General features: G+C 41.5%; 1 protein-coding gene across 2 annotated transcripts; it reads right to left on the reverse strand.

Moving 5' to 3' along the window:
* Window positions 1-436: 436 nt before the first annotated feature.
* On the reverse strand, window positions 437-24,947 carry wscd1 (WSC domain containing 1). 2 transcript variants are annotated; one of them, XM_005806689.2, is made up of 9 exons: window positions 24,689-24,947; window positions 22,304-22,898; window positions 11,651-11,765; window positions 10,479-10,663; window positions 5,093-5,214; window positions 3,445-3,634; window positions 2,777-2,941; window positions 2,488-2,688; window positions 437-1,306 (listed from the first exon to the last, which is right to left on the reverse strand). In XM_005806689.2, the coding sequence occupies exons 2-9, from the start codon at window positions 22,692-22,694 to the stop codon at window positions 954-956; spliced, it is 1,722 nt and encodes a 573-aa protein (XP_005806746.1). In that variant the 5' UTR covers window positions 22,695-22,898; window positions 24,689-24,947; the 3' UTR covers window positions 437-953. The 2 variants fall into 2 exon arrangements, with proteins under 2 accessions (XP_005806746.1, XP_023198451.1); XM_023342683.1 differs by lacking the exon at window positions 24,689-24,947 and adding an exon at window positions 24,166-24,673.
* Window positions 24,948-25,422: the final 475 nt, after the last annotated feature.

Below are 25,422 nucleotides of genomic sequence, written 5' to 3' on the forward strand. Positions count from 1 at the left end.
TTAGCTCGTTTTAATAATTCATTTTCCTGACAGTGCACAGTTTGCAGACTGAATGGAGCTAGTTTGTAACTGTTAAGCTCTATATTTGTTGGCTCCCTAATCAGCCCAAATATGCCAAAAGTATTATGCAGAAATTTGGATTTGCTTAGTCCCTTTATGCCTTTAATTTAACTACATTTTATTTTTTGGAAGAATACCTCTGCCGTTGCAGTACCTCACAGCCAGCAGGTGGCACTGTCATCCCACGATATATTCCACAATAGTAGAGGATTCTACAGTGAACACTACTGTTTTCTTTCTTTGTGGTTATATTTTGTGTTCTGTGGACAAAACCTTCCTACTATCAGCTTCAACATCAGAGGTGGCAGCTGCAAATAAAGCGGCAACTTCCCTAGTTGCATTGTTGGATTAAAACATGCCAGCGTACACAGTCGCGCTCACTTCAGATCTTTAATGACATCACATCTCCATAGAAATTCACAGTTTGTGATCGGCCGATCTCGTCTCCCTCAGAGAGTCCGTACAATCACATGTGGCATTTCTGAGGCATTTTCCTCTGTCTGGAAATTCAGTCTTTCTGTCTGTTTGTGTGTTAGTATATCTGTATATGCTGGCGAACGCGGGGATGTGGGCTGAACCTGCATGAGCACATCCATAGTCTGGCAGTGGGGAACAATGCTTACCCTGACCCTTCTTCAGGTCAACAGTTCATGTTGAATCTTCTCTCGAGTGAAAAGGCCAAGGCCTTGTACTTTTCAACAACTACTCTCCGTTGGATTTCTCAGTGAGCTGTCATGTTTTTTTGTTTGTTTTGTTTTGTGACCCGGCTTGTTAAAGAGTCACTCGGTCCACTTTCATCAGCCGATCCAGTCCTGCTTCCTGCTGAGAACGAGCTGCAAACCTTCGTCCCCTCAGACCAAGTGTGACGTAGTCATTCTAGAGTCTACCCACCATCATCTGGGGAGGTACTCCTGTGGAAGACCACTAAAGTTTCTGCTCTGAAGCGCCTGGTCAACCGTGAGAATGAAGGAGTCGATCATGCGCCTCATGTCAGGAGTGAACGGGTCAAAGGAGGGCCTCTGGGCCCTGGGACGCTTGAAGTGGCCGTCCTGGTTGCTCTGCGCACACAGCAGCCTCTCCTCGGTGATGGAGACGTTTAGGAAAGCAGCGACCAGTCGCAGCTGGGGGAACAGGGCTCTCTGCAGCTCCTCGTAGTGCACCACCAGGAGGCGCTGTCCAAACTTCAGCCAGCTCAGAGCGTGGGAGGCCCACCAGGGGGCGTAGCTGGAGACAAATTCTGGCCACTCTGCAGATAGAAGCAGAGAGGATAGATGGTTATTTCCTGGTAATTACTAGATTATATTTTAATGTGCCTTCATCAAAAAGATCTTCTTACATTAATGTTTAAAGACAAACAGCTCAAAGTCTGGTGATTATCCAGACTTTGATAATTATCCATTATCCTGGAGAGTGGACAGAACTAAGTGGGTGTGTGTTTGAGTTTCAGTTTGTTTGAAGAGGCAGAAAGGAAGCAGAACACAAGCTGGCTAATGCACAAAAATACTTTAATCAATAGCAACCATGTTATTAAATCATCACTCCTCCTAATATCAATTTCAACTCTTTTTTTTTTGGGACTAAACGGTCTATAAAGATAAAAATGATTCAGCCTAGCAAGCGGAGAATAATATGAATGTCAACCATGCACACACACACTCATGGTTCAGGTCATGCAGAAGACTGCTGTGAGATTTCAAAGCGTAAACTGAAAGCACTAAGCAGACTAGAATGAGCCAACATCATTCAGGACTTGGTTCATAAGTTCATTTTAAGACCTGCTGATAAAAGTCCTTAAAACATAAGTTGTTTATTGTTCTATAGTTTAAGACAGACAGGAAAATGAAAATATTTGAAGTCCCAAACTCATCAGTTTAGCTTTAGCTGTTTTATCTGACAAATTTTGACCTGTCCAGCCCGTTCCTGCACACCGGTTGTGTGTAGTTGGTCCGTGTTCAGTGGTTCTGAATGTCTGTGCACTTCTGAAATATTGCTGAGGAGGACTTTCTGTTTCACACGATGAAGAAACCTTCAGTTTGAACTCTTTGAGAAAGCAAAGTCCTTGACCTTCTGAGCAAAGTACCCTTCAGAGTAGACGTGTGTGACTGTGAAATCGTTTCCACCTTTTTATTAAAAGTAAACTAATAGCGTAAACCAAATAATATACTGATTTCTCTAGCAGGCTATTGTAGTGACAAACCTTTTTAGTAATAGTAAAAAAAAGGATTTGTTTTCTATTTTAGAACAGCTTTTCATACATCTCTATCATGCCTAGAAAGGGTGGTGTTTTTTGGTGGTCTTAAGCAGGTAACAAGATGGGGTGTGTGTGTGTGACCGTGAAAGCTTGCCTCACTGTAAATAAAGGGAATGCGTGACAACAGAATCCTTCAGCAGAGCCGTAAAGCACTTGACCTTGAGGCGCACCGTTACCTTTGCTGTCCCACTGCGCCTCGGTGGCGTGGCCCAGATGTCCGGCACACTTGCGGTTGAATTCAGCTATTAGAGAGCGGTAAGGATTTCGAATCAGCAAGATTGCAGAATCGAACATCTCGATTTCTTTCTGGCCACTTTCGTGCGTCTTCACACAGATGCTGCGGCCGCTCTTCCAGTAATCCTTCTCCCCTTTGAAGCCTGGGACCGGAGAAGAAAATCGATCAGACAAAACGTGACTGAGAAACATTTCAGCCGCGCGGTTTCCCTCAGCCGCGCTCTTTCCTACCTCTGTTGTAGAGACTGCCATCGAAATAGAAGCTGCCGGTGTAGTAGCCGGTCACGAGTTCAATCAGGTGTCGGACCCAGGTGTTGCCCGCGCCCGGAAAACTGGAGAGCGCCACCAGGGAGGAGGACCTCTGAGGCAGAAACATTCTCTCTTTGCACCTGGAGTCTGCAAGAAAACGTTATTTTCTTTTATTCGGCGAACTGTCAGCTGTGTTCCCAGCAGATGAGCGTCATTGAGGAAGCTGAGAGCCCAAAATGGAGTCATTTCCAGGACAACTTAGACACAAAAGCTGGTGTGACACTAACTGCAGCGTGACTGTGAGAGCTCTGAAATGGATCCGAGTTGAGATTTCAGGAAATATGGAGAGGGAAAAGGGGCTTTCAAGTTTAATTTCCTACTCTGTCATTCAATAAGTGGCGTTCCCCAGAGAAACCAACACAGGGTTCAGACACAGTGTCATGGTATGGACTGCCTTTATCACAGGCTATTCTCCTCAGATAAAACAGAGTGTTAAGCTTTCACTGAGCGGCGTGATTAGCAAAAAGCCCTGACGACGCAGACGGCTGGGGCCAGAAAACATTCGGCTAATTATTACGCTGCAGGAACGTTTTAGTTTCTTTCTCTGCTCACCTACAGCTGCCCGACATGCGTGGAAGAGAGATTCTCACCGAGGACGGGAGTGTGATACACCTGGTAGTGGCCGCTCTCTGGCGGTGCCGTGGACCCGGATGTTGCCGTGCGGTTCGGGGCGCCGCTGTCGGCGCACTGCTGCTTGTCCGCCTGCTGGTTGATGTTGAAGAGAGACGACGTCCACGTGCAGAAACAGTGGGGTCTCTTCAACACAGCCAGGGGGAGCTCCTGAAAACATTCACAATTACAAATGACTTGTCAAATTTTTAAACCTTGATGATTTTTTTCTCCCCCACATTCTGTCATGTTACAGGCTTTTTTTTTTAATGTTGTGAGAGTGGATGAAAAATAAACAAACATTTAAACATTTTTACAGTTGAAAATCTGAAAAGTACGGCTTGGATTTTAACTGAACCTGCCTGGAGGCCCAGAGAAGCGAATCACTTTAAACTGGTACAAAGGCGATCGATCGATTGATCGATAGATAGATAGATGTGTAATTTATTGTCCCCAAGGGAAAATTTGTCTTGGACATTGTACGCTAAGCAAAGCAGCATTTATAATTTACACTACAAACAATGAAAGTCAATAAAAACATCACATTAAAATCATAAACACACGTTGCTCAATAGGCAACAAACACAAACTGCAAATTCCCACATACTTCTGTCTAGTAGTAGGGAGCGGTGGAGAAACGTTAAGCAGAGTTGGGTTTGAAAGCAATATCTCAACCTACCAAAGCGCAGCCACCTGAACCGACAGGTCGGTCAAAGAGAGCAATAATCTGGTCACTCTGGATTAGCAGCAGAGATCCACAGCGGAGGTCAGATGCTGAATTTGTTCGTCAAAAAACAGGATTCTTTGTGTGGCACATCACCTCAACAACTCCATCATCACAGTGAAACATGATGGCAGAATGAAGCTTTTGTTCAGTAGGGATGCTGGCAGCTGATTGGAGGATGGAGAGAGCTCAACATAGAATAGCAGACAGGAGGCTTAACTAGCAACAGGGTCAGATTTATTTGTTGGAACGGCCCAATCAAAGTCTACAGCTAAATCCAAAAGAACATCTTTGGCAAAATTTGGATGCTGATATTCTCCATCTAATCAGAGCGTGACCGACGCTGCATGGAATAATGTTTACAGCTGGTTGACACCCAAACAGATATTTGGTAAAAAAGTGAGACGCTATTTATACGAGGCACTGAATTCCCCACGCTGTGTCCTCTGACTCTTTCTGTTCCAGTCGGTTTCATCACATCTCCAATCCACCCTTCATTTTTCCTCGTGACGTTTTCTCACTCTTCCAGCTCCAGAAGGTGAGAACTTCCAGTGCCGGGGCTCGGAGATGCTGCGGGGATCTTCTTCTCACTCCGGTTATGCATGCCTGCACTCAGACTACGCGACGAGAATTAATCACGTTGCTGTCAACAGCATGCTGCTTTTCTCTCCCCCTACCCTCTCCCCCTCTTTTTTCAGCAGAGCTGCAGCCGCTAAGCCTTTAGAGCAGAACTCAGAGAATTCTCATTAAAAGCACATTAAAGCTTTAATATTCAGCAGAATTCAAAGAGCCGTGTTCTCCCACATGTGATCCGGCAGCCCTCTGAGCCGGCCTCCTCTGTTCCACTGCTGGGTGCGCTAAATTAATCATCAAGCCTATCCCTCTTTCTGAGCTGGGAAGCCAACCTTATCGGTGCACGTCTCGATGCAGGACTGAGTGGTGAGGTTGGGCTGAACGGAGTGGATCGGGAAGGCGCCGACGGTGCCGTTCGTCAGCTTGAAGCAGCCGCGGTGGTGAACGTTTCTGACTGGAGGGAAGCAGAAACACACGACAAGAGGGGGGAGGGAATGAATAGCTGTGTGTACGAGTTGCTGAATAACAACAAGCTGAAATAGAAATTTCTCTTCACAGGGTAATTTGTTGTTGTTTTTTTTTCTCTCGCTCTGACAAGATTCCATGAGTAGACGTTGAGAAACAAGAAGTGGAGACTCTAATCTGTCGGCTGAATCTCTGCAGACTGTGTAACACATTCACAGCTCAGCTGCTGATCTCCGGAGAGAATGAAGCTTCCGATTGGAAATGCTAACGCTGTTTATGATTATGATTATTTACAGCGGTTGCCCTTGCCCAGGTCAGGAAGGAAGTGCACGTCTTTATGGAACTAATATTGCAAGATTAAATCATGAGGCATGAAGTAGCACACACCTCAAAAACTCTTCCCTATTTTCTCACAATAAACCTCCACAAACCTTCATGTTTTTACTACGATTCTATCCGCATTTTGATAAAAGATTCATATTGGATGTTTTCTTCTATGTCCTTTATGCTTTTTTTTAATATGTAAAAAGGATAAAGTACCAAACAATTACGAAGAGGAAGAAAAACTACATGCTCTTTAAAATGTTAAAAAGGCTCAATATTGACGTTTTGAGCCTTCATAGAAGAAACATATTCCATGAAAATGAAAAATAAATAAATAAATAATACACCATTCTGGTGTAAATAATAATGGTAGAGATGCTTCTGAGCAAATCATCTCTACCATGAAAAACGGTGATGGCAGTATCATGCTGTGGTGAACAGGTTAGCTCCTCAAAGATGGTGGCAGGATGGATGCACTGCAAAAAACCAACAACAAAAAAAAAACATACACACAAAATCTTACCAAATATTTTTTTTGGTCTGGTTTCTAGTCCAAATATCTTGGTACACTTGAAATGAGACAAAACTAACATACTGGTAACTTTTCAGGGATACATAAGAGCCTGTTTTAAGCCAGTGATTCCTTAATTGTTTTAAGTCAATCTGCTGGTTCCACTGGCAGATTGTTTAATTTATAACAAGCTATTTTTCCCGTGTTATAAGTGAAATAATCTGCCAGTGAAACTAGAACCTTTTATTTATCTGTACCTGCCTCCGTAGAGCATCTTCTCTATTCGTAGCGTCTTTGTGCTCCCTGTGAAACATTTGTGCCACATTTATTTGTGTCTACCAACTTCTGTTTAAGTCAAACACAACTTGCAAGGTTTAGATTTTGAACTTAAATGTGTGAGTTTCGGAAACATAAACGCACAGCACGTTTTATTAGCTTTGTCATATTTCCAAGAGTTGAGTAAACGAGGTTTTTTTAGTTAGCGCTTAAAAAAACTGAAAGAAGAAAAAAGCAGGGGTGGGAACTATTTCCCAGGGTGCTTAGCAGCAGATTTTTCTATCTTGCGTTGCAACGTGAGCGAGATGGAAGTGTGTTACAGGGCTCTTGTGTTCAATGACAGTGAATATTCATTTAAAACAATAATCAGTTTGCAATGGTTGAGGATAAACTCTTCACATATTGCTTGACTTCTGATTTCTGAGCTGCATTCAATGAGGTTTTTTTTAATGTTTCATCAGAGATTTTGTCTGTGCCATCATTTCTTTTAACTTCAGTTATTTTAACTTGATACTGCAAAAATAACATGGAAATATGTGCTTTTTTAACTAGGTGAGGATAGTTTACTTGCACAATGTGAAATAATTATTTGTCTTAAGTTGCAGTGTTAATACAACTCTTAATTCAAGATTTATCAGTCATGGGAGCTAAAAAAAACAAACAAAAAAAATGTTTAGACAACTTCTCTGTTGATGTTAAATCAAATTGAACTTTAATTCTGAATTAAAACCAAAACAAATTTCTAGTTGACTTTACTTGCACTGGCAGCAGGTGAACCTTCATTTTCAAGTTAAATCATCTTCAAATGTTTTACAGTGTAGAGTTTTACCTGCATCGTTTACAGAGCGTTCAAAATGGGCTTCAACATAAATGTTGTACTTTATAATGGTATTGAGAATCCGCTGTAACTGAAATGAAAGTGAAAAAGGAGAACATCTCGGTTGTCACTTTATTGTTTTATTGACGATTTCATTATCAAAACTTATTTTTCTCATAAACCTGTTTCTATCTGTGATGCCGTGAAGAACTTTGATTTGCTGAGCTTGTTGTTAATGTGCTTCAATAATAAATGTTTTTTTATATATATATACACACATATATATATATATATATATATATATATATATATATATATATATATATATATATATATATATATATATATATATATATATAGTACCCCACCAGGGGGTGTTTTTGTGGGCTCTAGTGTCCCTTATCTTTTGAAAATAGGCTGACAGGAAAGGGGGAAGGAAGACATGCGGCAAATGTCGCCGGGTCTGGGAGTTAAACCCACGACGGCAGGACTCAAGGCTTCCAAGCATGGGTCGCACTACCCCCTACGCCACCACAGCAAGCCCCTTCAATAATAAACTTTGAACTGAGCTGAAATAAAGACAGAGTCATTTTGTTGAATGAACATGCAACTCAGATAGCATGAAGTCAGTTTGAAAGACTTCTTTATTCATCCATGGGAAGTTGCCAGTCTCTGGGAGACAAACACTGTTTTGCAATTTGTTTTATTTTATTTTTAAATACAGTACAGACCAAAAGTTTGGACACACCTTCTAATTCAATGGGGTTTCTTTATTTTCATGATTATTTATAAGGCAAGAAATCCCACTTATTAACCTGACAGGGCTCACCTATGAAGTGAAAACCATTTCAGGTGACGACCTCTTGAAGCTCATCAAGAAAATGCAGAGTGTGTGCAAAGCAGTAATCACAGCAAAAGATTGCTACTTTGAAGAAACTAGAATATAAGGGCTATTTTCAGTTGTTTTACACTTTTTTGTTTAGTGCATATTTCCACATGTGTTATTCATAGTTTTGATGCCTTCAGTGTGAATCTACAATGTCAATAGTCATGAAAATAAAGGAAACTCATTGAATTAAAAGGTGTGTCCAAACTTTTGGTCTGTACTATTACATATGTTGTTTTTAAGTAAATGGTACAAGAAGAAATGACTTGAAAGCCCAATGATGGGAGCCAAGCTATTTGTTTTCATTTATCTGCAAACAGAAATTATCAGCAGCGGCTCACCTGAATAAACAGAATGTTGGTTTAAAAACTTGAACCTCAGACCATTTCTAATCTTGTCCTCAGGCTGCGCCACACACGCAGATGTCTTACTTTTAGGTTTTCGGTGCGTTTCTTCAACATCACCGTGAAAAAGCAGTTAGCATTTACAATGACCGCGCTTACAAATGTGGCTCGGAAAGAGACGGCAGCAGCTTGATGCTTTCTGCATTTGTAGCCGCAGCTGAGAGGGCTGATGACAGCTCCCCGAAGGCCGTCTCACTAATACGGAGAGCTTTCTGGAATGTGGCTCTCCCAGGTGTGCATCAGACACATATAATGACTGTCAGAGCAGTGATGGAGGGTCCTGTCACCTATCCGCCAGGGTAAAAAAAAGATTTTTTTAAATGCGGACATTTTCAGCCTCAGTGCAGGCTGGGACGTTAGAAAAACAGATTGAAAATACGTATATATGTTTTAAAAGATTATGATTTTAAGCTGCAGAAGGCAGGTATGTTTTGAGCGTCCCAGCTCTTCTGCACACGACTCATACAGACAGCTTTTGACCATCCTTATCGATACAGTATCGTCACTCGGTTTTTTGTGCTGTAATACAAATCTTTTTAGTGTGGCTTGCAAATTAACATCCATTGTTTCAAAATTTGAATCTTCCATTCGGTCGTAAAACACTACAATAAAGACTTTACTGCAAAAACACAAAATCTTAGTATTTAAAAGTATTTTTGATCTAGTTTCTGTGGCAAATGTCTCATTGGACTTTATAGATGCTTTCCCTCCCCTTTTTCTTATTTATTTTTACAGAATTTGAACCAAAACATGCTAAAACTCTGCTACTTGATCAATTTTGAGTAGAGCATATTTACAGGCAAAGGTTCTTTTTAATCTAAATTGCAAAATGCAAATATATTTTTTAACAGTTTCAACTTAATCACAGCTATAACTGTGTTCTTTGAGAAAAATAGTCTTTCTTTGAGTCTGTAGCTACGATATTTCCCTTTTGCTATAATTGCTGACTTCAAACTGTGTTTGATGTTGTAAAATTGCTAATTATTGTGCAGATAGTGGCATATACTGAGTTAAGCCCTCACACTCTAAGACTTTAACACGTGCTTAAATGCCAGGTCAGATTATCGGTTTTTATGCTTGGCTGCCTGTGCAACAGTGTGACATAACTCAGGGAAATTAAATCAGATTTAATCCCTACAAACAAAATCATCATGACGTCAAAACCCTGTGTCATGGTGCCAGCTCTACATCAAAAACACACACATTAAAATTGAAAAAGAGCGCACACACGCACACGCCTGCACACACACCAATTTCTTGGCCCCACTGGTAAAGATGTCTGAAAGCCTTAAAATAATTTCCTCCTTTACTGCAGCAGCATAATGTCATACTGAGAAATTCAGAAAGAAATCCAACAATTAATGTGCGTACATTTACTTAGTGGGGGAAAATATAACATATTGCTTAAAAGAATACATGACAAAATCACTGGTGGTGCAACAACTGGCAAATTTAAATGTTTAAAAGTTTAGTTCCAGGATCTATTCACCTATTTTACCATCTTGTAGTCTTCTACTGGGACTGGAACTGTCTGCTATGTCCCACTATGGAGCATGGTGGAGAACCTGTGATGCTGTGGGCTTGATTCTCCTTCAAATGCAAGAACTGCTGAAGAACTGGAAATTGGTAATCATGGGGTAGAACAACAGGAAAATGATTCCAAACATCTCCAAATCAGAAAAGGTTTATAGATTCAGTTCTGGTTTGTATGAATTAGGTGCTCAGGAGGAAATAATTTCTCAAACATGCATGGAAGAATATATATTTTAAACTAACACAATTTGAAATATGAGGATTGCAATAAGTATACAAGACTCAATAGACACAAATAGAGAAATAAAATCAAGATATTGTGCTGTGCATGTCTGAGGAATTGCTAGCCAACAGAATTTCTCAGACCAGATGTGCTGCATATGTTTCCATGTCAACAGCTTGCATCCCTTCCTATAGCTTCAGAATGGAGCTGGTCCTGTTATTGCTGCTCTCGCCCGCATTAATAGCAGAGCGCTGTGCTCCCTGAGGGGAGTGGACTCACATTTTCTGTGACCTGGCAGCTGCTCCTCCACCTTGTAAATGGAGAGACGGCCCACGCCGCCACAGGGAGACCCCCTCTCGCCCCGGCACACCAGGCTGCAGTCCTCCTCCGGAGCCTGCGGGCTGCTGATCCGGTTCCCACAGTGACATTCAGCACCGTATTCCAGGCCTGCAAACTGGTATCCACTAATCACACACACACACACACACACACGAAAGCACAGTTATTTCCCTAGCCAAAGGCATTTCATAACCTCAGACTCTTCCCCTCAGGCTAAGTCATCCCACAGGAGAACATTAGGTAAGATTTCACACTTATCATTTAATTCAGACGTCCCTGTAATAAATATATCACATCCCCTGACATGGTTGTCAGTGTTTCTGCTCATGTTCTCATCTGACTGCGTAATGTCCTCTTCTGCATGAGCTGCAGTCACCTCTGATCTGCGGCCCGTGACTCATCCTCCTTGGTCTACTTTCATCCTTCCTCTTTGGGAAAGCAGAGCCCTCATGAAAACTGACCTTTTCATCTGCTTCCTTTAAAGCTTCCTCGTAAATTGCCTTGCCATTTTTTTTTTTTTACTTTAGTTCATCTCTGTAATTGGCCCGCTCAGGTACACACAGCCTGACCGCTCCCTTTGCGGACTCCAGGTTGGTTGGCAGAAACGTGACGACCGACTCGATGTGTGTTTTCACACCTGATAATCAGGTAGACTGATTACATTTGTTCAGCTGGTGCAGTTTAAAACCAAACCCTTAGAAAAACCTGCTCACCTCCTCACATATGGCGGTGCTGCACCAAGAATAATACTAATAATTCATAGAGGTCATTACTCGACTTTGCCCTTGAAAGTGGCTCCAGGTTTGTTTGAAGGTCATGCGGCGCCGTGTGTGCTGACCCTCTCCCCCTCCTCATTGTCAAAGTAGCAGAGCTTCAGAAAAAGCATTTCTAAAGACTGATATGTTCTCTCTAACCGCAGCGGTCGGCTCATTAGGCTTCCCACAGTAACAGACCGAACCGCAGGCCCAACACCCCCAACCCCTCTCGTTTTTTTCTTTTTAAATTCCCCCAGACACCTGGCTGGAGACACAGGGGCCATTCATGGTGGAGACAGGGATCCTAAAGCTTTCCTTACACAACGGGCCCTCTGTGGGCCCCTCCACAGGGATTACCTTTCTGAGCAGGTGTCCTGACACAAGGAGCTGGTCATTTTGCGCAGGTCATAAAGCATGGTTCCGCCCAGGGCTCGATCGCTGGCGTTATGCAGGAAGCAGCCCATGTAGGTTCCTGCATGGGTCAAAAATAAAAGCAAACAAAGCTCAGTCAGAAGGAACTGACTGAGCAGTCAGAGTATATTGGTGTTGTTTTGTGTTTGTTTTCTTTTTTACTCCATTTTTATTTGGTTCTCTGCACATCCTCACAACTAAAGCCTAAATTCAACATGCAATGGAATCTAATAGCTGCTATAAAGTACAGAAATGCTCCGGGCAGAACTGAACTGAGTTGAGTTGAAATAAGTTAAAACAATTTGTAGATTTATCCCCAGATGTTTTGGTTTCCAAACCACAAAAAGGCCGCAGAGCCGACTTGTGAGTCCGAGTGACGGTTGATGACACAAGCATTTAGTTCAGCTGTTACATGAACAGGAGTAAAAGGTTAATACAGAAATCATCAGTACTGTAAACACAGAATAAAATGATTAGAAATGCATTCAAAACTTTTCTATATATAATTCAACTCAATTATATTGTATTATATTTAATTTAATTTCAAAAATACTTTATTTTATTTTTTGATTTACTCAAATCCAAGTGGAAAACTCGGTGGATGTTGACGCTGCGGAAAGCAGGATCTCCACTAGCAGTCAGTCTTACAACGAATCTGAAGACCCCTCTGACTCTTGCAGTATGACAGCTTTATGACTGTCATGACATGCTAAGAGCAAAGATGATATTTCACTGGAGCACATCCTGCATGACATCATCAGTTGTAGCTAGAGACCCATTTGTTTTTGCTGCTTCTCTTTGTATCGCTCTCTGCCTCCACCACCTGCAGATTCATCTCCTTTGCTTTGCCCACATTCAAGATAAGATGATTTTTCCCGCACCAATTGGTCCACCAGATCTCTGTAGCCTCTGATATCTGTAAAGTCAACCGGAGTCATCATTCAGTTTTTAACGTCCAGTTGTCCCAAAGTTTATGTCTTTTTATTTTAGGGTAATCTTATTCCATTTAAAGGAAGACAGGTGAGAACCTGAGAAGATTTAATGGTGAAAACGAGTGAGACTTCACCTATTCATTTCTCTTTTTTTCCAGCTGTGTTGGAAAGTGGTTTAATTCTCAATGCTTTGACTGCTCAGCAATGCCCCCTGCTGTTCAAAAGCTGAAGGCAGCAGGTTGCTCAATAAATGGGCTAATAGGTGGTGTTCTCTTGTTGCATGTGTTGCTTAGTGAGGAGCTGAAGAACAAACACGCCTGTGTATTTCTGTGTATTTTAAGCGTGTGTGACTGAAGGAAGAGACATGGACTGAAGGCAGCATCGATTAGGAAACATCTCTCCTCCATTTTCACTCATTATGGGATTTATCTTTAGATCGAGTGTGTTGTACCATGAATTCCAAACCTTTACTTAAATGTATGTTTTTTCATTAGCTTGCTAAAATAAGGCATAGTTGCTTTATCGTATTTTCATGAGAAATCATACATGATGGCTTCTGTGCATTTTCAGGGCTGTTGCTGGAAACTAATAATGCGAGAGTTTAGAAACACGTTTAATTTGCTCATTACTGAAGCTCTACTAGAGCAAACCTACACAGAGCCACTGCATTTCAACAAGCTTAATATGTGCATTCTGAGTAAAAAGAACCTAAATATAACATGTGTAACCCCAGATGAACCAGTACTGAGTTTCTATTGGAAGCAGTAGTGGTTACATTATTTCTCATTTTAAAATTCTCTTCTGCTCTTGTTCAGAGCTTTGGCTCAAGTCTTTCATCACCAATTTTATATCCTCTGTTACCTTGAAACACATCAGAATCTTCCAGAATGTTTTTCAGAGAGATCAGTGTCCTGGACCTGTTGCTTTGGCAACCCAATCATTCATGGACAGATGGCTGTGTTGGATTTCATTCATTTTTGTCTTCAAAAATTAATAAAATTTGTGCATCACCCATGTCCGTTAACCAGTTTCAGGACCCGACCAGAACCCCTCAGTGTAAATTACCTTGAGAAATAATGAGATTTGGTTAAATATAAAAGCAGGATTAATGCCGAAAAATTATCAAATGTTACAAGCCATACATGTCATACAAATGGAACAGATACAGGGTTACAGTCACTGTCCAGCGCTGGGGCCAAATTTAGCTCACCTTATGGACGCAACCAAGTGAGGCAAAGACTGTAGCGAGTTTAGCTTTTATTCTTCTCTGCAATCTGTAGCCTCCCTAAAGGGTAGCTTAATCTGTGGCAGCAGTCACACATAAACATGGTTATATCAGCTGCAGCGCGTGCATGTAAGCAGATAAAAGAGGATTAAAGAGATGGAGGAAAACACAGAATGGATTAATGGATGGATGGATGGATGAGGAGCATTGTTGCATCACATCACATGAGCATTGCACGTGATAATCGGCTGAAGGCGAAGTTTCAGAAAGAGCAGTAGCTTCTTAAAGAGACAGAGGCCCAATTTCAAGGCGTCAAATCAAAGTTATTTTGATAAACAACAAAATGAAGATGAGCCCAAGTAACGAAGAGCCCACTGCACTGATCCCCATTGAGAGACTCACGGTTATTCCGCCAAATGTTGATTTCTGAATTCTTCCTGAGTTAAATCATCAGTGTTGTTGTTTCTAAATGAATATGAACTTGCTTTTTCTTTGCATTATTTGAGGTCTGAAAGCACTGCATTGTTTTTTGTCATTTTGAGCATTTCTCATTTTTTGTAAATAAATACTAAATTGTTGCTTGGAATTTCAGAGACGTGTTGTCAGTAGTTCATAGAATAAAAGAACAATGTTCATTTTACTCAAACACAAACCTATAAAAAGTAAAATCAGACAAACTGATCATTTTAAGTGGCTTGTTATTTTGTTTTCCAGAGCTCCACACACAGCATTTTTGTACCAACTGAAGGCAACATAGTTTCCTGACTGTGCTATAAAATGTTTCAGTCCCAGACCCCTGAATTAAGAGTCGAGCCCCTATCTCTGTCACACACTCTAAAACACACAGTTAGCTGCACTGCAGAGCTGTGAGGCCGATGCAGCCTTTGTGTTTCCACTCAATTATAATAACTGTCCAGCATGTACTGTCAGCCCTAATACTGGCATTATCTGTGTCATGTATGACTGACAAGAGGTAATCAGTATTCCCGTTATTCTTAATTCAAATTATTTTGAAGCTGCACACTTTTCCTGGAACAGAAGCTGCCCATGCAGAAAGAAAGCAGCAACAAAAACGCTCTTTGTCAGGCTAATACGATGCGCCGACAAGATTAAGGCAGCGTATAAAACGTCGCTTGAATTTGGTCTTTGATGTTATCTTTGCTGCATCATCCGCCACTCGGCTGACACATAAAAGCACTCTTTGGGAAAAAGAAAGAAAAAAAACAGCTCCTGTCACCAGAGCAGCATATGCATTGCTTTTGTCTTCAGACTTCAATTACATTTTTCCCCGAGGACTACAACTGGTATATTTTTAAGTTCTGTGCTAAAAGTTATTTCACAAACCGTATATTCTGAAGGGATTTGTATTGAGTTTCTGTTGCATAGTGCATGGAAACATACCCTCAAGGTGAGCTCTTTACTTTAAATTACAATTCCTGAATGTAGCTTGCATAGAACAACAGTTTACGGGTTTCAGTGAAACTGAGACTTCCTGTTGAAGTTTTCTTCCAGCACAGACTAGACTGTCACCGAATGCTTCAAGGTGGATTTAAAGGGCAATATTCGATAAAAATCATCTTTTTTCAGCTTTGTATCATGTTATAATGTTATTCTCTCAAAGCAATATACTTGGAGCGTCGCCTTGATTCTGTTATGAATAGCTGAGAAATCCTTTAATTGCCTGTGGCAACCATTCAGCTGTAGAAAACACCTGGATGGACCAAGCACCGCCTTTAATGCACAGCAACTCCCCTTTATCTCCCCCACTCAGCTCCTTTAGACTAGCCAGAAGCAATTAGCAAACACTTGGTGGAACTGATCTGCTACTTCTCAGTGCACAGCTAGTAAAAACGTTGTTAAAGGGTAAATAGAGGAGCAATGTTATGATGACTTCTTGAAGGCGGAGTTTCAGAAAGAGCAGGAGTTTTTAAAGAGACAAAGACCCAATTTCAAGGCGTTAAATTACGAAATCAAATTTCTTTTAAGTCATATTTGATAAATAGAGCATTTTTATAACAACTGAAGGTAACAAAGTTGGCTGATAGTGCTATGAAATGTCACTGTATGCCTGGAAAATACATAATAGTGTTCCTTTAGAATGTGTTGGAAATGAACTACATGCAGCAGGGTTTGCAGACAAGATGGGAGGAAGCTATGGGCTGTGAAATCTCTGGCTGTCAACCGTCGGCGTATCGAATAAGTGATTCAATCAGGGCCCGACATTCTTTAAAGCCCATTCTGCCGGGGGGCTGCTGGAGCAAAGCTGAGTCACCGGCCGCCTGTGGGCCCTGGAGAGTACCAGTGGAGACCGTCAGGAAGCGCTGTGTGACAACATTAAACGGAAGGAGCTACCAGAATCAGTCGAACGAAGAGCGTTTTCAGGCATTGCCCAAGGTGAGAGCCCCTCCTATCCCCTTCAGCTGCCCAGAAGGGAAGGTTAGTTCTTTAATCAAAGTGAGGGAGAAGCCCCAGGCGTAGCGGGCTCAGGGCTAATGAAGGGAAGCAGCCTGAATTCATAGACATGATAGAAGTGACTGCATGGAGGACTGACATTGCTCGGCCTTTTTAAACACTCAGACAGATGGCTATGCTGAGTCGGTCCCTGCAGGACTGGATAGAGGGAGCTAATGATGGGAGGACAGAGGAAAAAGACACATGCCTCTGCCAACTGTGAGAGGTCATCAAATCGAATGAGACTATTGTTAAGTAGCTGCTATCTCACCCAAGAACTAAACAATTTGTAATAGCTTTGCTAAAATGTGATCATATATCCGTTTCAGTTTTGCTACAGCTGTAGAAGGCGATACACGTGTATGTTTAGCTGTATTAAACTTCTGATACGTTGTTTACGTTCCATAGTTTGAGAATCATCCTTGGAAGGCACAAAGTTTCCTCCTGTACACGTTGGACATTTAGCATCAACTAATGGACCTTGGAGGAAGACTGAATCTGTGTCACCTAAAGGAGAAAGGAGCATTTCTGTGCTTCAAGAGCCCACAGTTGTGATCAGATGTTTTATATACTGCTCAAAAAAATAAAGGGAACACTTTAAGTGTGAAACACCTGTTTAAGTGTTCCCTTTATTTTTTTGAGCAGTGTATATTGCCTACCGTTATTCACCTTGGGCATATTTAGCTTTAATAATACTTTCATTCGACAATGAAGTTTGTTTCTGGTAAGAAATGTGACATGACATGCATCTTTCAAAATAATGTAAAATCTCTAGCCATTGAATGTCTTTTTTATTTACTCTTTTTTTTTTTTTAGAAAATGTCATTTTGAAAATAAATATTTTACTGCTTTTAAAAATCATGCATGATCAACATAATTTGACTTCTTTGAAAAAAAGAATTACAGAAAAAAAACTTTAATGAGACTGTTATAGCTAATGCTACACAGAAATTGTTTGAAGACGACAAGGTGAATGATTTGGAGCGGTCCAGTCAAAGCCCAGACCTGGGCAGGACCTGAAAAGAGCTGTTCAAAGCTGATCCCCATAAGACCTAGGCCACGACTGTCTTGCAAAAGAGATTTTTAATCTCAATACAATATCCGTAAACTGTGTTGAAAAGATAGAAAACTTACTCATTATTCCATTTAGTAAGTATGAGGAACAGGAGTAAGTAAAACAGCCTGCAACATGATGCCACTGCCTCACCTGGCATTTGGCTAGTATTTTTAGGTTAAATGTCATTGTCATGGAGTCAAATCAAGCTTTTGGACAATTTGGTTCAACTGGATTTTTTTTTACAGCACTTGAAAAATCTATGCAGGCTCAAACATTTGGGCTTTTGTCCAGAAACCCGAGATGTGAGATTTGGAAAACTAGATTTGTGTTGGATGGATGAGGGCTGTTAAATGACAGCTAAGGCTTGGCTGGGTGCCTCATGAACCTCCTGGTTTTGCATCTAATTATTTCTCTGAGAATTATGAGCACTAAGTGAGGAAAAGCTTAATTACACAACTTTGATGCTGCAACACAACGTATGTAAAACTGGAAGGCATTCTTGTCATTTTGTGTTTTAGCTCGAGCAAGTCGTCCTTAACGTCAAATCTTAGCTGTCAGAGCCCGAAGCTACATATCTTAACATTTAACAAACTGGGAGTAGTTTCCTGTTTTTGCTTGTAGTTTAGCCTGATTGGCATTTGAAATACTGAGAACTAATGGAAGATCTGTAGTCTGCACATAGCGATGCCTCCATTTTACCTTGACTGTACATAAGATTTTTGATCACTACATTTTCAGACACTTTTAGACTTCTAAGTATAAATATTTGAAAAAAAAAATGTTGTTTTAATCTATTTTGAATAATTAATACTGTACTGTTTAATGACTAGGATCAACTGGAATATATGTGTAACAGAATTTATTATTTTCTTCTGTAAAGTGCCTTGAGGCAACATTTTTTGTGACTTGGCGCTATACATATAAACTGAACTGAATGAAATTGTTCAAGCGCTCAGGCTGTTTTAGTCTCCTTCAAAACAAACCAAATAATAATAAATAATAATAATTTTGCAAAACTATGTTGCTATTTTGGGTCAAACAGAGCAGGCTCTGTAAGCCTCAGGGCTGAGCTCACTTGGTAGAGACAAGTTACAGTTTAATCTCCAGCATATGGAAAATGGTCTGCAATTTTTAAGTTCATGTTGGTTTGCAAATGACTTGTAAATCTATTTCTCATGATCTACCCTGGCTGATTCAAATGCAGTTGGACAGATTTATGAATTGCTGCTCATACCTGCTCATAAGTGTTGTCCCAAACAATCTTATCTCATGTACTCACCTCACTGCGTGTCCTTACAGCATGACCAAGAGCCTTTTTGGAGCGTAGGTGAGAAAATGTTAAGATCGTGTGCAAGATTTAATTAGGAAGGTGAGCTTCAATTTGTTTCGTAGGTGATCTAGAATAGCGCCGCTTATCATGGCAGCATGTCGGAGAAACTCTGTCATGTTGGTTCTGATTTGTTCTTTTTCTACACCTGTTTTGGTGGAGACATTACTTGTTGGCGTATGAAAAGAAATGTGGAAGTAAAGTAAATATTGTAAAGTAAAAATTTACTTCTACACAATCATGAGTGGATAGAAGTGACAAAAATGTCCCATAGAGTAGCTTTACATGTTGTTGAACAGCAAAACATAAAGATTGCTTTATGTGTTCAATATAAATTATAACATATCATCAATTATTAGTTGAGATTGTGGACTTATAAAATCAACTTGGGTGCAATAGGCTTATAAAGCTACAAAGCAGCTACACTGTCTGCAGCATGATGAATAGGCAGCTGTGACTTATTTTAATTAAGCTAGCCAAAGAAAATCAGACCCTCAACATAAAACAAGAGCAGAGCTGCACCATTTTCATCCATTAAGCACAAATAACTTGACAAAGAGGGAGATGTTTCTGAAAAACAATAAATAGAGCAGCTTTGTTCTTCGCCAGCAATAAAGGCAAGGTACAATTATTTAATCTGCCAAATTTTCTAAAGAATGAAAGAAGTTGATTGGGGAAAAGAAATGGTTCTTCCCTATTTCATACTAACAATCCTAAGCTTTATTCTGTTAGCTCTAAGAACGTAGCAAACGATCAAAGTGGGTGCAATGAACATAACAGATATGCAAAACGTTGTTTATTTTGATTAGAGACTGAGGAAACTGCAAGTAACCAAGGAGGAGTAGTTATTGATTTAACTTCATCATATAAAGTGGATGTGAGTACATGTGTTGTATTAAGAAAGAGCACACAAATGTAAAAACCAGGGTAGGAAACATTTTCAAGAGAACAACTTTATGCTAACAAACAACACCTCGACTGTCAGGTTGCTAACTCACTATAGTGGCATGAACTGTACGTGCTGTGTTTTATTCTTACTGAGGCTTCCAGCCGTTATTTTTATTTTGCAAAAAGATGGTCACACATACCTTTGTCACATCTCTGTCAAAAAAGCAATTCATTTTCTCGGCCACGGATTCTAAGTTTCCAGGAAAAACTGATTAAATACACAGTTTGTTGCTGTTGCATACTTTATTTTGCAACATCACAAATGATTGTTCCTCGGCTTCAGGCTGAAACCTTGCAGGGCCGTTGGCACCACAGACCTTCATTAGTTCCTTCTCTGCTCACCAGAGGCGTACGATACTGCAGAGTTTGGTATTGACTGATTGCAATTTTTGTGATGTTTTTGCTGCTGCCTCTTAGCGAGACTCCTTTGAAAAGAAATGGGTGTTTATGCTGGTAAAATAAAGGTTAAATAAAAAATCTAATTTGTCTGATACCAGCTATAAAGTGGGCCAGTATTGACAATACCGATACTGATACCAATACTGTTTATTATCGAAATTTGATCATCAGAATTCTAACTGTCAGGTGGTTTTGTGGTTTTTCCTTCGAATTGTTTAGTTAAAACCCAGGACAGAATTTGTACGAAGTTGGTAGATGTCTAAAAAAATACTTTGATAACATATCAGCGAGATAAATAATAGAAAATCATAACCAATTTGTGTGTTTTGTATTTTTTCCTTAATACACCTAATCAACTTGCATTTGAGAGCAAATCAAAACAACATCTTTTAGAAATATTAGAGAAACTGCAGTACAATAATAAAATACGTTTCCAAAGGAAATCTGAAACTTAAGCATCAATTTTACCACGCTAGTATTGAGTTGATTCTGATACCAAATTGGGATCGATATTATCAATATTTTGTATCGACTCACCCACCTCTACTGTTCTCTATGCATCCAAAACCGAGCCTTTGCCGGACAGCCGCCTTTGAAACTGAAACAATTCCCAGCTGCAACATTTGTCATCAGTATTAACTCGCTTAGCGATTGAGCAATCACATTCCGTTTTAAGAAAGGATTAAGTGTGCCTCTTTTAAAGAATGAGACAGAAAGGCAAATGTTCCACCAGAGCAAACTCTTTTTGCTCTTAACATTGAACAAAATGGTACAAGCAGTGATAAGCACTGTAATGGATTGGAGGAAATCTGAAAGAGCATGGCAAAATATTTTAAGTCTACTTAGCAAAGAGCACATGCTTGGATTCTATTGCTTTAATCCTCACTGGTATCCATTTTTTCTGTGTATTACTTTGGCTCGCCGAGGCTTTTCCTCCTCTGGTTCTGAGAGGGCCGTTGAGCTCTTTCTGTCGTCTACGAGATCTGGGGCACCACACGTAAAATGTCACATGAATCTATAATGAGGCTCTTCTGACTGTTCTGGGGTCACGCTCATCTCTTTCATACATGTTGAATGAAATCTGCTGTGAGTGCTCTGTGAGCATTGTACTGAGTATAATTCCTCAGCTCCTGGCTATCTGAGATAAGAAGGTACATTACCGAATATATAAAACACTTGTATGTGTCCCTTTATTCATACATAATTCACAGGCGAAAACACCAGCCCAGATCGTCAGCCTTCTGCAGCTGTATGTCAGACAGCAGACGTGCTGCGCTTTCTTTCTCTGAGTTTAAATTAAAAAAAAAGAAAAAAAGAAATGCGCTTGAGTTGACTCACACAAAGGCACTGAAAGCCACACATACACAACGGGGCAGGATTTAAGAACAGAAGAGAATCAGAAAATAACTGAATTGGCAATACATATTGCCAATTCAGTAAAGCTGGACAGTCAGTTAAACGTTTTGGAGACAATATGTTTTTCCCCCCATTGAACACTTGATGTCTGCTTCTGCAGCAAAATTGGGTCAGCTCTTCACTCATTTTCTCTAAACACATAGTCTGTCTCATTCATGCCTTCAAGAGGTGGGAATGAGCCTGAGAAATGAACCGGTGACCAGAATGAGACAAAACAAAACCCTTTCTCGATGTGTTTCTAAGCAGCTGGTCTCTCAAATTGCCCTTGGCTTCAAGTTGGGGTGGGTGTGTGTGTGTGTATATAGTTGTTTGTCATGTGGGTCTCGGAGTTGTCCTATGACAATGCAATGACCCTTAGAGATAGGCACCAGTCCCCCCATAATCCTTATTGGACAAGTGAGTATTGATAATGAATGGATGACCAGGGAACACACCACATGGTAGTGCAACCAGGTCAAGGTTTGAATCAACTAAAATTGGTATTAGAATGTTTGTGCTTAAAAAAAGGCAATTACAAACTCTGATTGGTACATTTCTACTTTTCCATTTTTAGCATTTGATTCAGATCAGATGCAACCAAATACCCTAAACCTATTAGGATGGATTTCAACTAAAATTGGCAGAGCTAGATGGGTGTCATGATGTTGACCGTGATGTTACTGCTAAACTTCAATCAGCTAAGTTGTTGCCTGTTGGCCAAAGTTCATCTGCAGCTTTTCAGCAGCCCACACAACCAGTGACGTTTAATGACACACCAGAAAAAACCCAGAAAGGACAGTTTTCACACGGAGATACGCTGTTTCCAGGCATAACTCCGGCAGCATATTCCGCCCTTCCCCCTTACCTTTGTGTCTGCTGCTCCTGTGCAGAGGCACTTTCTGCTCCGGACTCTCTGGCAGCAGACTGTGAAACCAGCGGCGGTGTAAGTGTTGGACCCCCAGGCCGCGGGAGCTGGGCCAGGTTCGCGACGCTTTGACTCCCCCGCTGGATACGGCCTGAACGACGGCCCATCTGGAACGTGCCCTCATGCCCATGCCCGCCGTCCCGAGGGCAGCGGGAGGCGCGACGAGAGACAGCAGGGGCGGCAGGCTGGGGGGGTTGGGCTGAGCTGCCCGGATGGTGGAGCGCTGCAGGAGGAGGATGCTGCCTGCCATCAGGTAGGCGATGCCCAGGCAGAGCAGCAGCATCTGGGCTCTCTTCAAGAGGCAGTGCAGCTTGCTGAGGGGCACCACCATACCTGCTCAGTTCACTGCCTCCCACTTCAGTCAAAGGCCATTAAATGGTTGACCGAGAAGATCCGGAGGAGGACTCCAAAATGTTGCAGAGCGTTGGAGCTTGTGTGTCTATGTTGGTCCATGTTGTTGCCAACAGCAGCAGAAGCAGTGGGAGAATGGATGTGTTGAAATAAAAAAGGTGTGATTTATGAATCCAGAAAGATCCTGAAAATGAGGGGGAGAAAGACACAAATTAGGGCGATAGACTGAAAATGGGAAAAACACACGTGAAGGATAACATTCTGAACGTTTTAGGTAAAGTGACTATCTCTTTATTGAGGCACTTATTAGCAGGAAGTCAATGTTATGATAGAAGCACAAAGCTTAGCAAGTAGAGGCATTTGCACAGGTTTAGCAACAACCATGATTGTTGCTGATGTTTTGACTGCTGGGTTTTCAAAGCTGCAGCTCTGTTTGGGGTTTCTTGTCTGCATTGGTCAGTATCATGGCAGATTCATACGAACATTAAATATTCATAAAATGTTTTTTATATAAACATTTATAACATGTTTGAGACTATAGAATTGGTTTAAAATGGCAGAGATCCACTTTAGTCTCGGAGAACATTGATATAAACAAGCAAGCGGTTCTTTCCCCCCCTAAGACGTAACTCTACTGCATTTTCACAAATGAATAACAACAAAAGAACCAATGATACTCTCTTAGATCAATTTTTTTTGTCATTTTCTTTGCATAATTTTCCACAAATAGAAGCATCCCTTAAAGAAAATAATGCATCCATCTTATTTTTCCAAAATGTTTATGTTCGTCTTTATCTTAAAACTCAGAACAGCAGTAAAATATTTTTTTTAAATGACAATTGTCCTGTAGCAGATGTTTATCAAAAGCCGTCTTTATTCAAAAGGTTATGTAACATTCTAAATGAAATTGATGTAGCTGGACTGAGGACAAAAACGGTCATCTACTGCTAACAGAACCTCAGCTCAGTTACAGCGAACCATCCCTTTGAAGGATGGTACAAATATTGGTACCTGACATCACAGTGGACCATCAGGGGTCACAGAGTTATGCCTGATCCCTGTAGCCTATATCAGTGTTGTTGACACATGTATCAACATCCAGATGATTTAGATTTTTCCAATTGTTCTTGAAATAGAAAGGGGGGGGGGAAATCAACTTGTGCTCCATGATTATTCAGCTTCCAAATAAAATCCCTTCACTGAAACGTCATAATATGCGTTTCTGTGGTGAGATGTCACTTTCCTACAATGGCTGCAAGAATATATGCGTGATGTTCCCCCCACAGTGAACCCCCCCCCCCCCCCCAAATATAAAAACCCCTGTAGTGATAAAAGCTGTGGGCGCTTATGAAGGGGGGGGGGGGGGGGGGAAGGACGGAGCGCGCAGATCAACTCTCATCCTGACAGCGATAAATATAAATGCGATGAGCGACACACACACAGATACACACATGGAGAAGCGGCGCCGAGGCTCGATCAGAACCGGTGATCGCAGCAGGCAGCGTTTCGTGCATCCTGGCACTGTGAGGAGGGGAGCGGTGAGGTGAACCCCCGCTGGTCGGGCTGGTGGCCGTCACACGTCATTATGTCCTTCACATCCACTTTTCCTAACCGGGGCTCTCCCGACAGAAAGAGGAGGGAGGAGAGGGGAGAGAGGGGGTGCGGCGGTGCTCCCGAGAATAACAGCCCCTAACAGAAGCAACAGTTTGCACGACGATCGAGTCCGGATGTCCAAGTTGTGCTCAACTCTTGTTTTAATTCGCTAATAAAACAGACCGAACTCATGCAAAAAAAGAAGAAAAAAAAAGATAGAGAGAGAATTAGATTAAGGTTTGATGGCACATGGCGCAGGAGGACAGACAGATCACTTGAGGGAGTGAGCACGCATCAGTCGTTGAAGAAGCCAAGGTCTTCCATTTTAAGCCCCTCTCTGTCACTTTCTCTCTCCCCCTCCACCATTAAGGCTCAGCTTACCTTCCGATCGCACCTCTCGCACGGCTTTGTTGTCCTGCATGTGAAGGTCCGCTGGGCTGTTTAGTATTTCCCACAGCCGCTGTTATGTAAGGTCTCCATCTCTTTCTCTCTCTCTCACACACACACACACACACATAAACACACAGGGACTCTGAGAGCGGACGAGCCAGCGCTGCTCTCTGTCGCCCTGAAAAGGCTGCCACGGCAGGCAGAATGCGAGAGGGAGTGTGTGTGTGTTTTGTGTGTCTGCTGTGGAGGAAGAGGAGGAGGAAGAGGAACAGGAGGGGAAAAGGGAGGAGGACGGCGGGGGTGGGGGGGGTGGGGGGGGGTTGTTGGAGCTCAGGCTCATTTACATTGGTGATGTAAACGCGTCACAGCTCCTCCACTGTGCAGACCGGAGAACCGAGTCCAGCAGCCTGCAGCTCCACCGTGAACCCTGCTGAGCCTCCTTATTCCTGCAAATAAAGTTTTTTTTTTGTCGTTTGACTGGTCGCCTTATTCATGGCCTATGATCATATATGGTCGTCTTCACTTAATGCGCTTCATACATTTTCCGTCAGTTATTATTATGCGTGACGTCCGCGTTGCGTTCGAAGCGCGTTTCAGCACCAAGAACAGCGCACCGTCTACCTGCCGCCTGCCCAACAGACAGGACTCTTACTGATGCACTCACAGGTGTCTGCGACGTTCAAGTCCAACCATACTATACTATAACAATAAAAAAAAAATAGAGA

Source organism: Xiphophorus maculatus, chromosome 11 (assembly GCF_002775205.1).
Source record: "Xiphophorus maculatus strain JP 163 A chromosome 11, X_maculatus-5.0-male, whole genome shotgun sequence".
Lineage (NCBI taxonomy): Eukaryota > Metazoa > Chordata > Actinopteri > Cyprinodontiformes > Poeciliidae > Xiphophorus > Xiphophorus maculatus.

What these genes read in the sequence shown, in the direction of transcription:
- wscd1 (XM_005806689.2), bottom strand. Translation starts at nt 22,694, where the DNA reads ATGGTGGTGCCCCTCAGCAAGCTGCACTGCCTCTTGAAGAGAGCCCAG. An exon ending in CAGGAGCAGCAGACACAAAG is followed by an intron (nt 11,766 to 22,303) that starts GTAAGGGGGAAG and finishes TGACCCATGCAG; the next exon opens with GAACCTACATGGGCTGCTTC. An exon ending in GCTGCCAGGTCACAGAAAAT is followed by an intron (nt 5,215 to 10,478) that starts GTGAGTCCACTC and finishes GCTTCCCTCCAG; the next exon opens with TCAGAAACGTTCACCACCGC.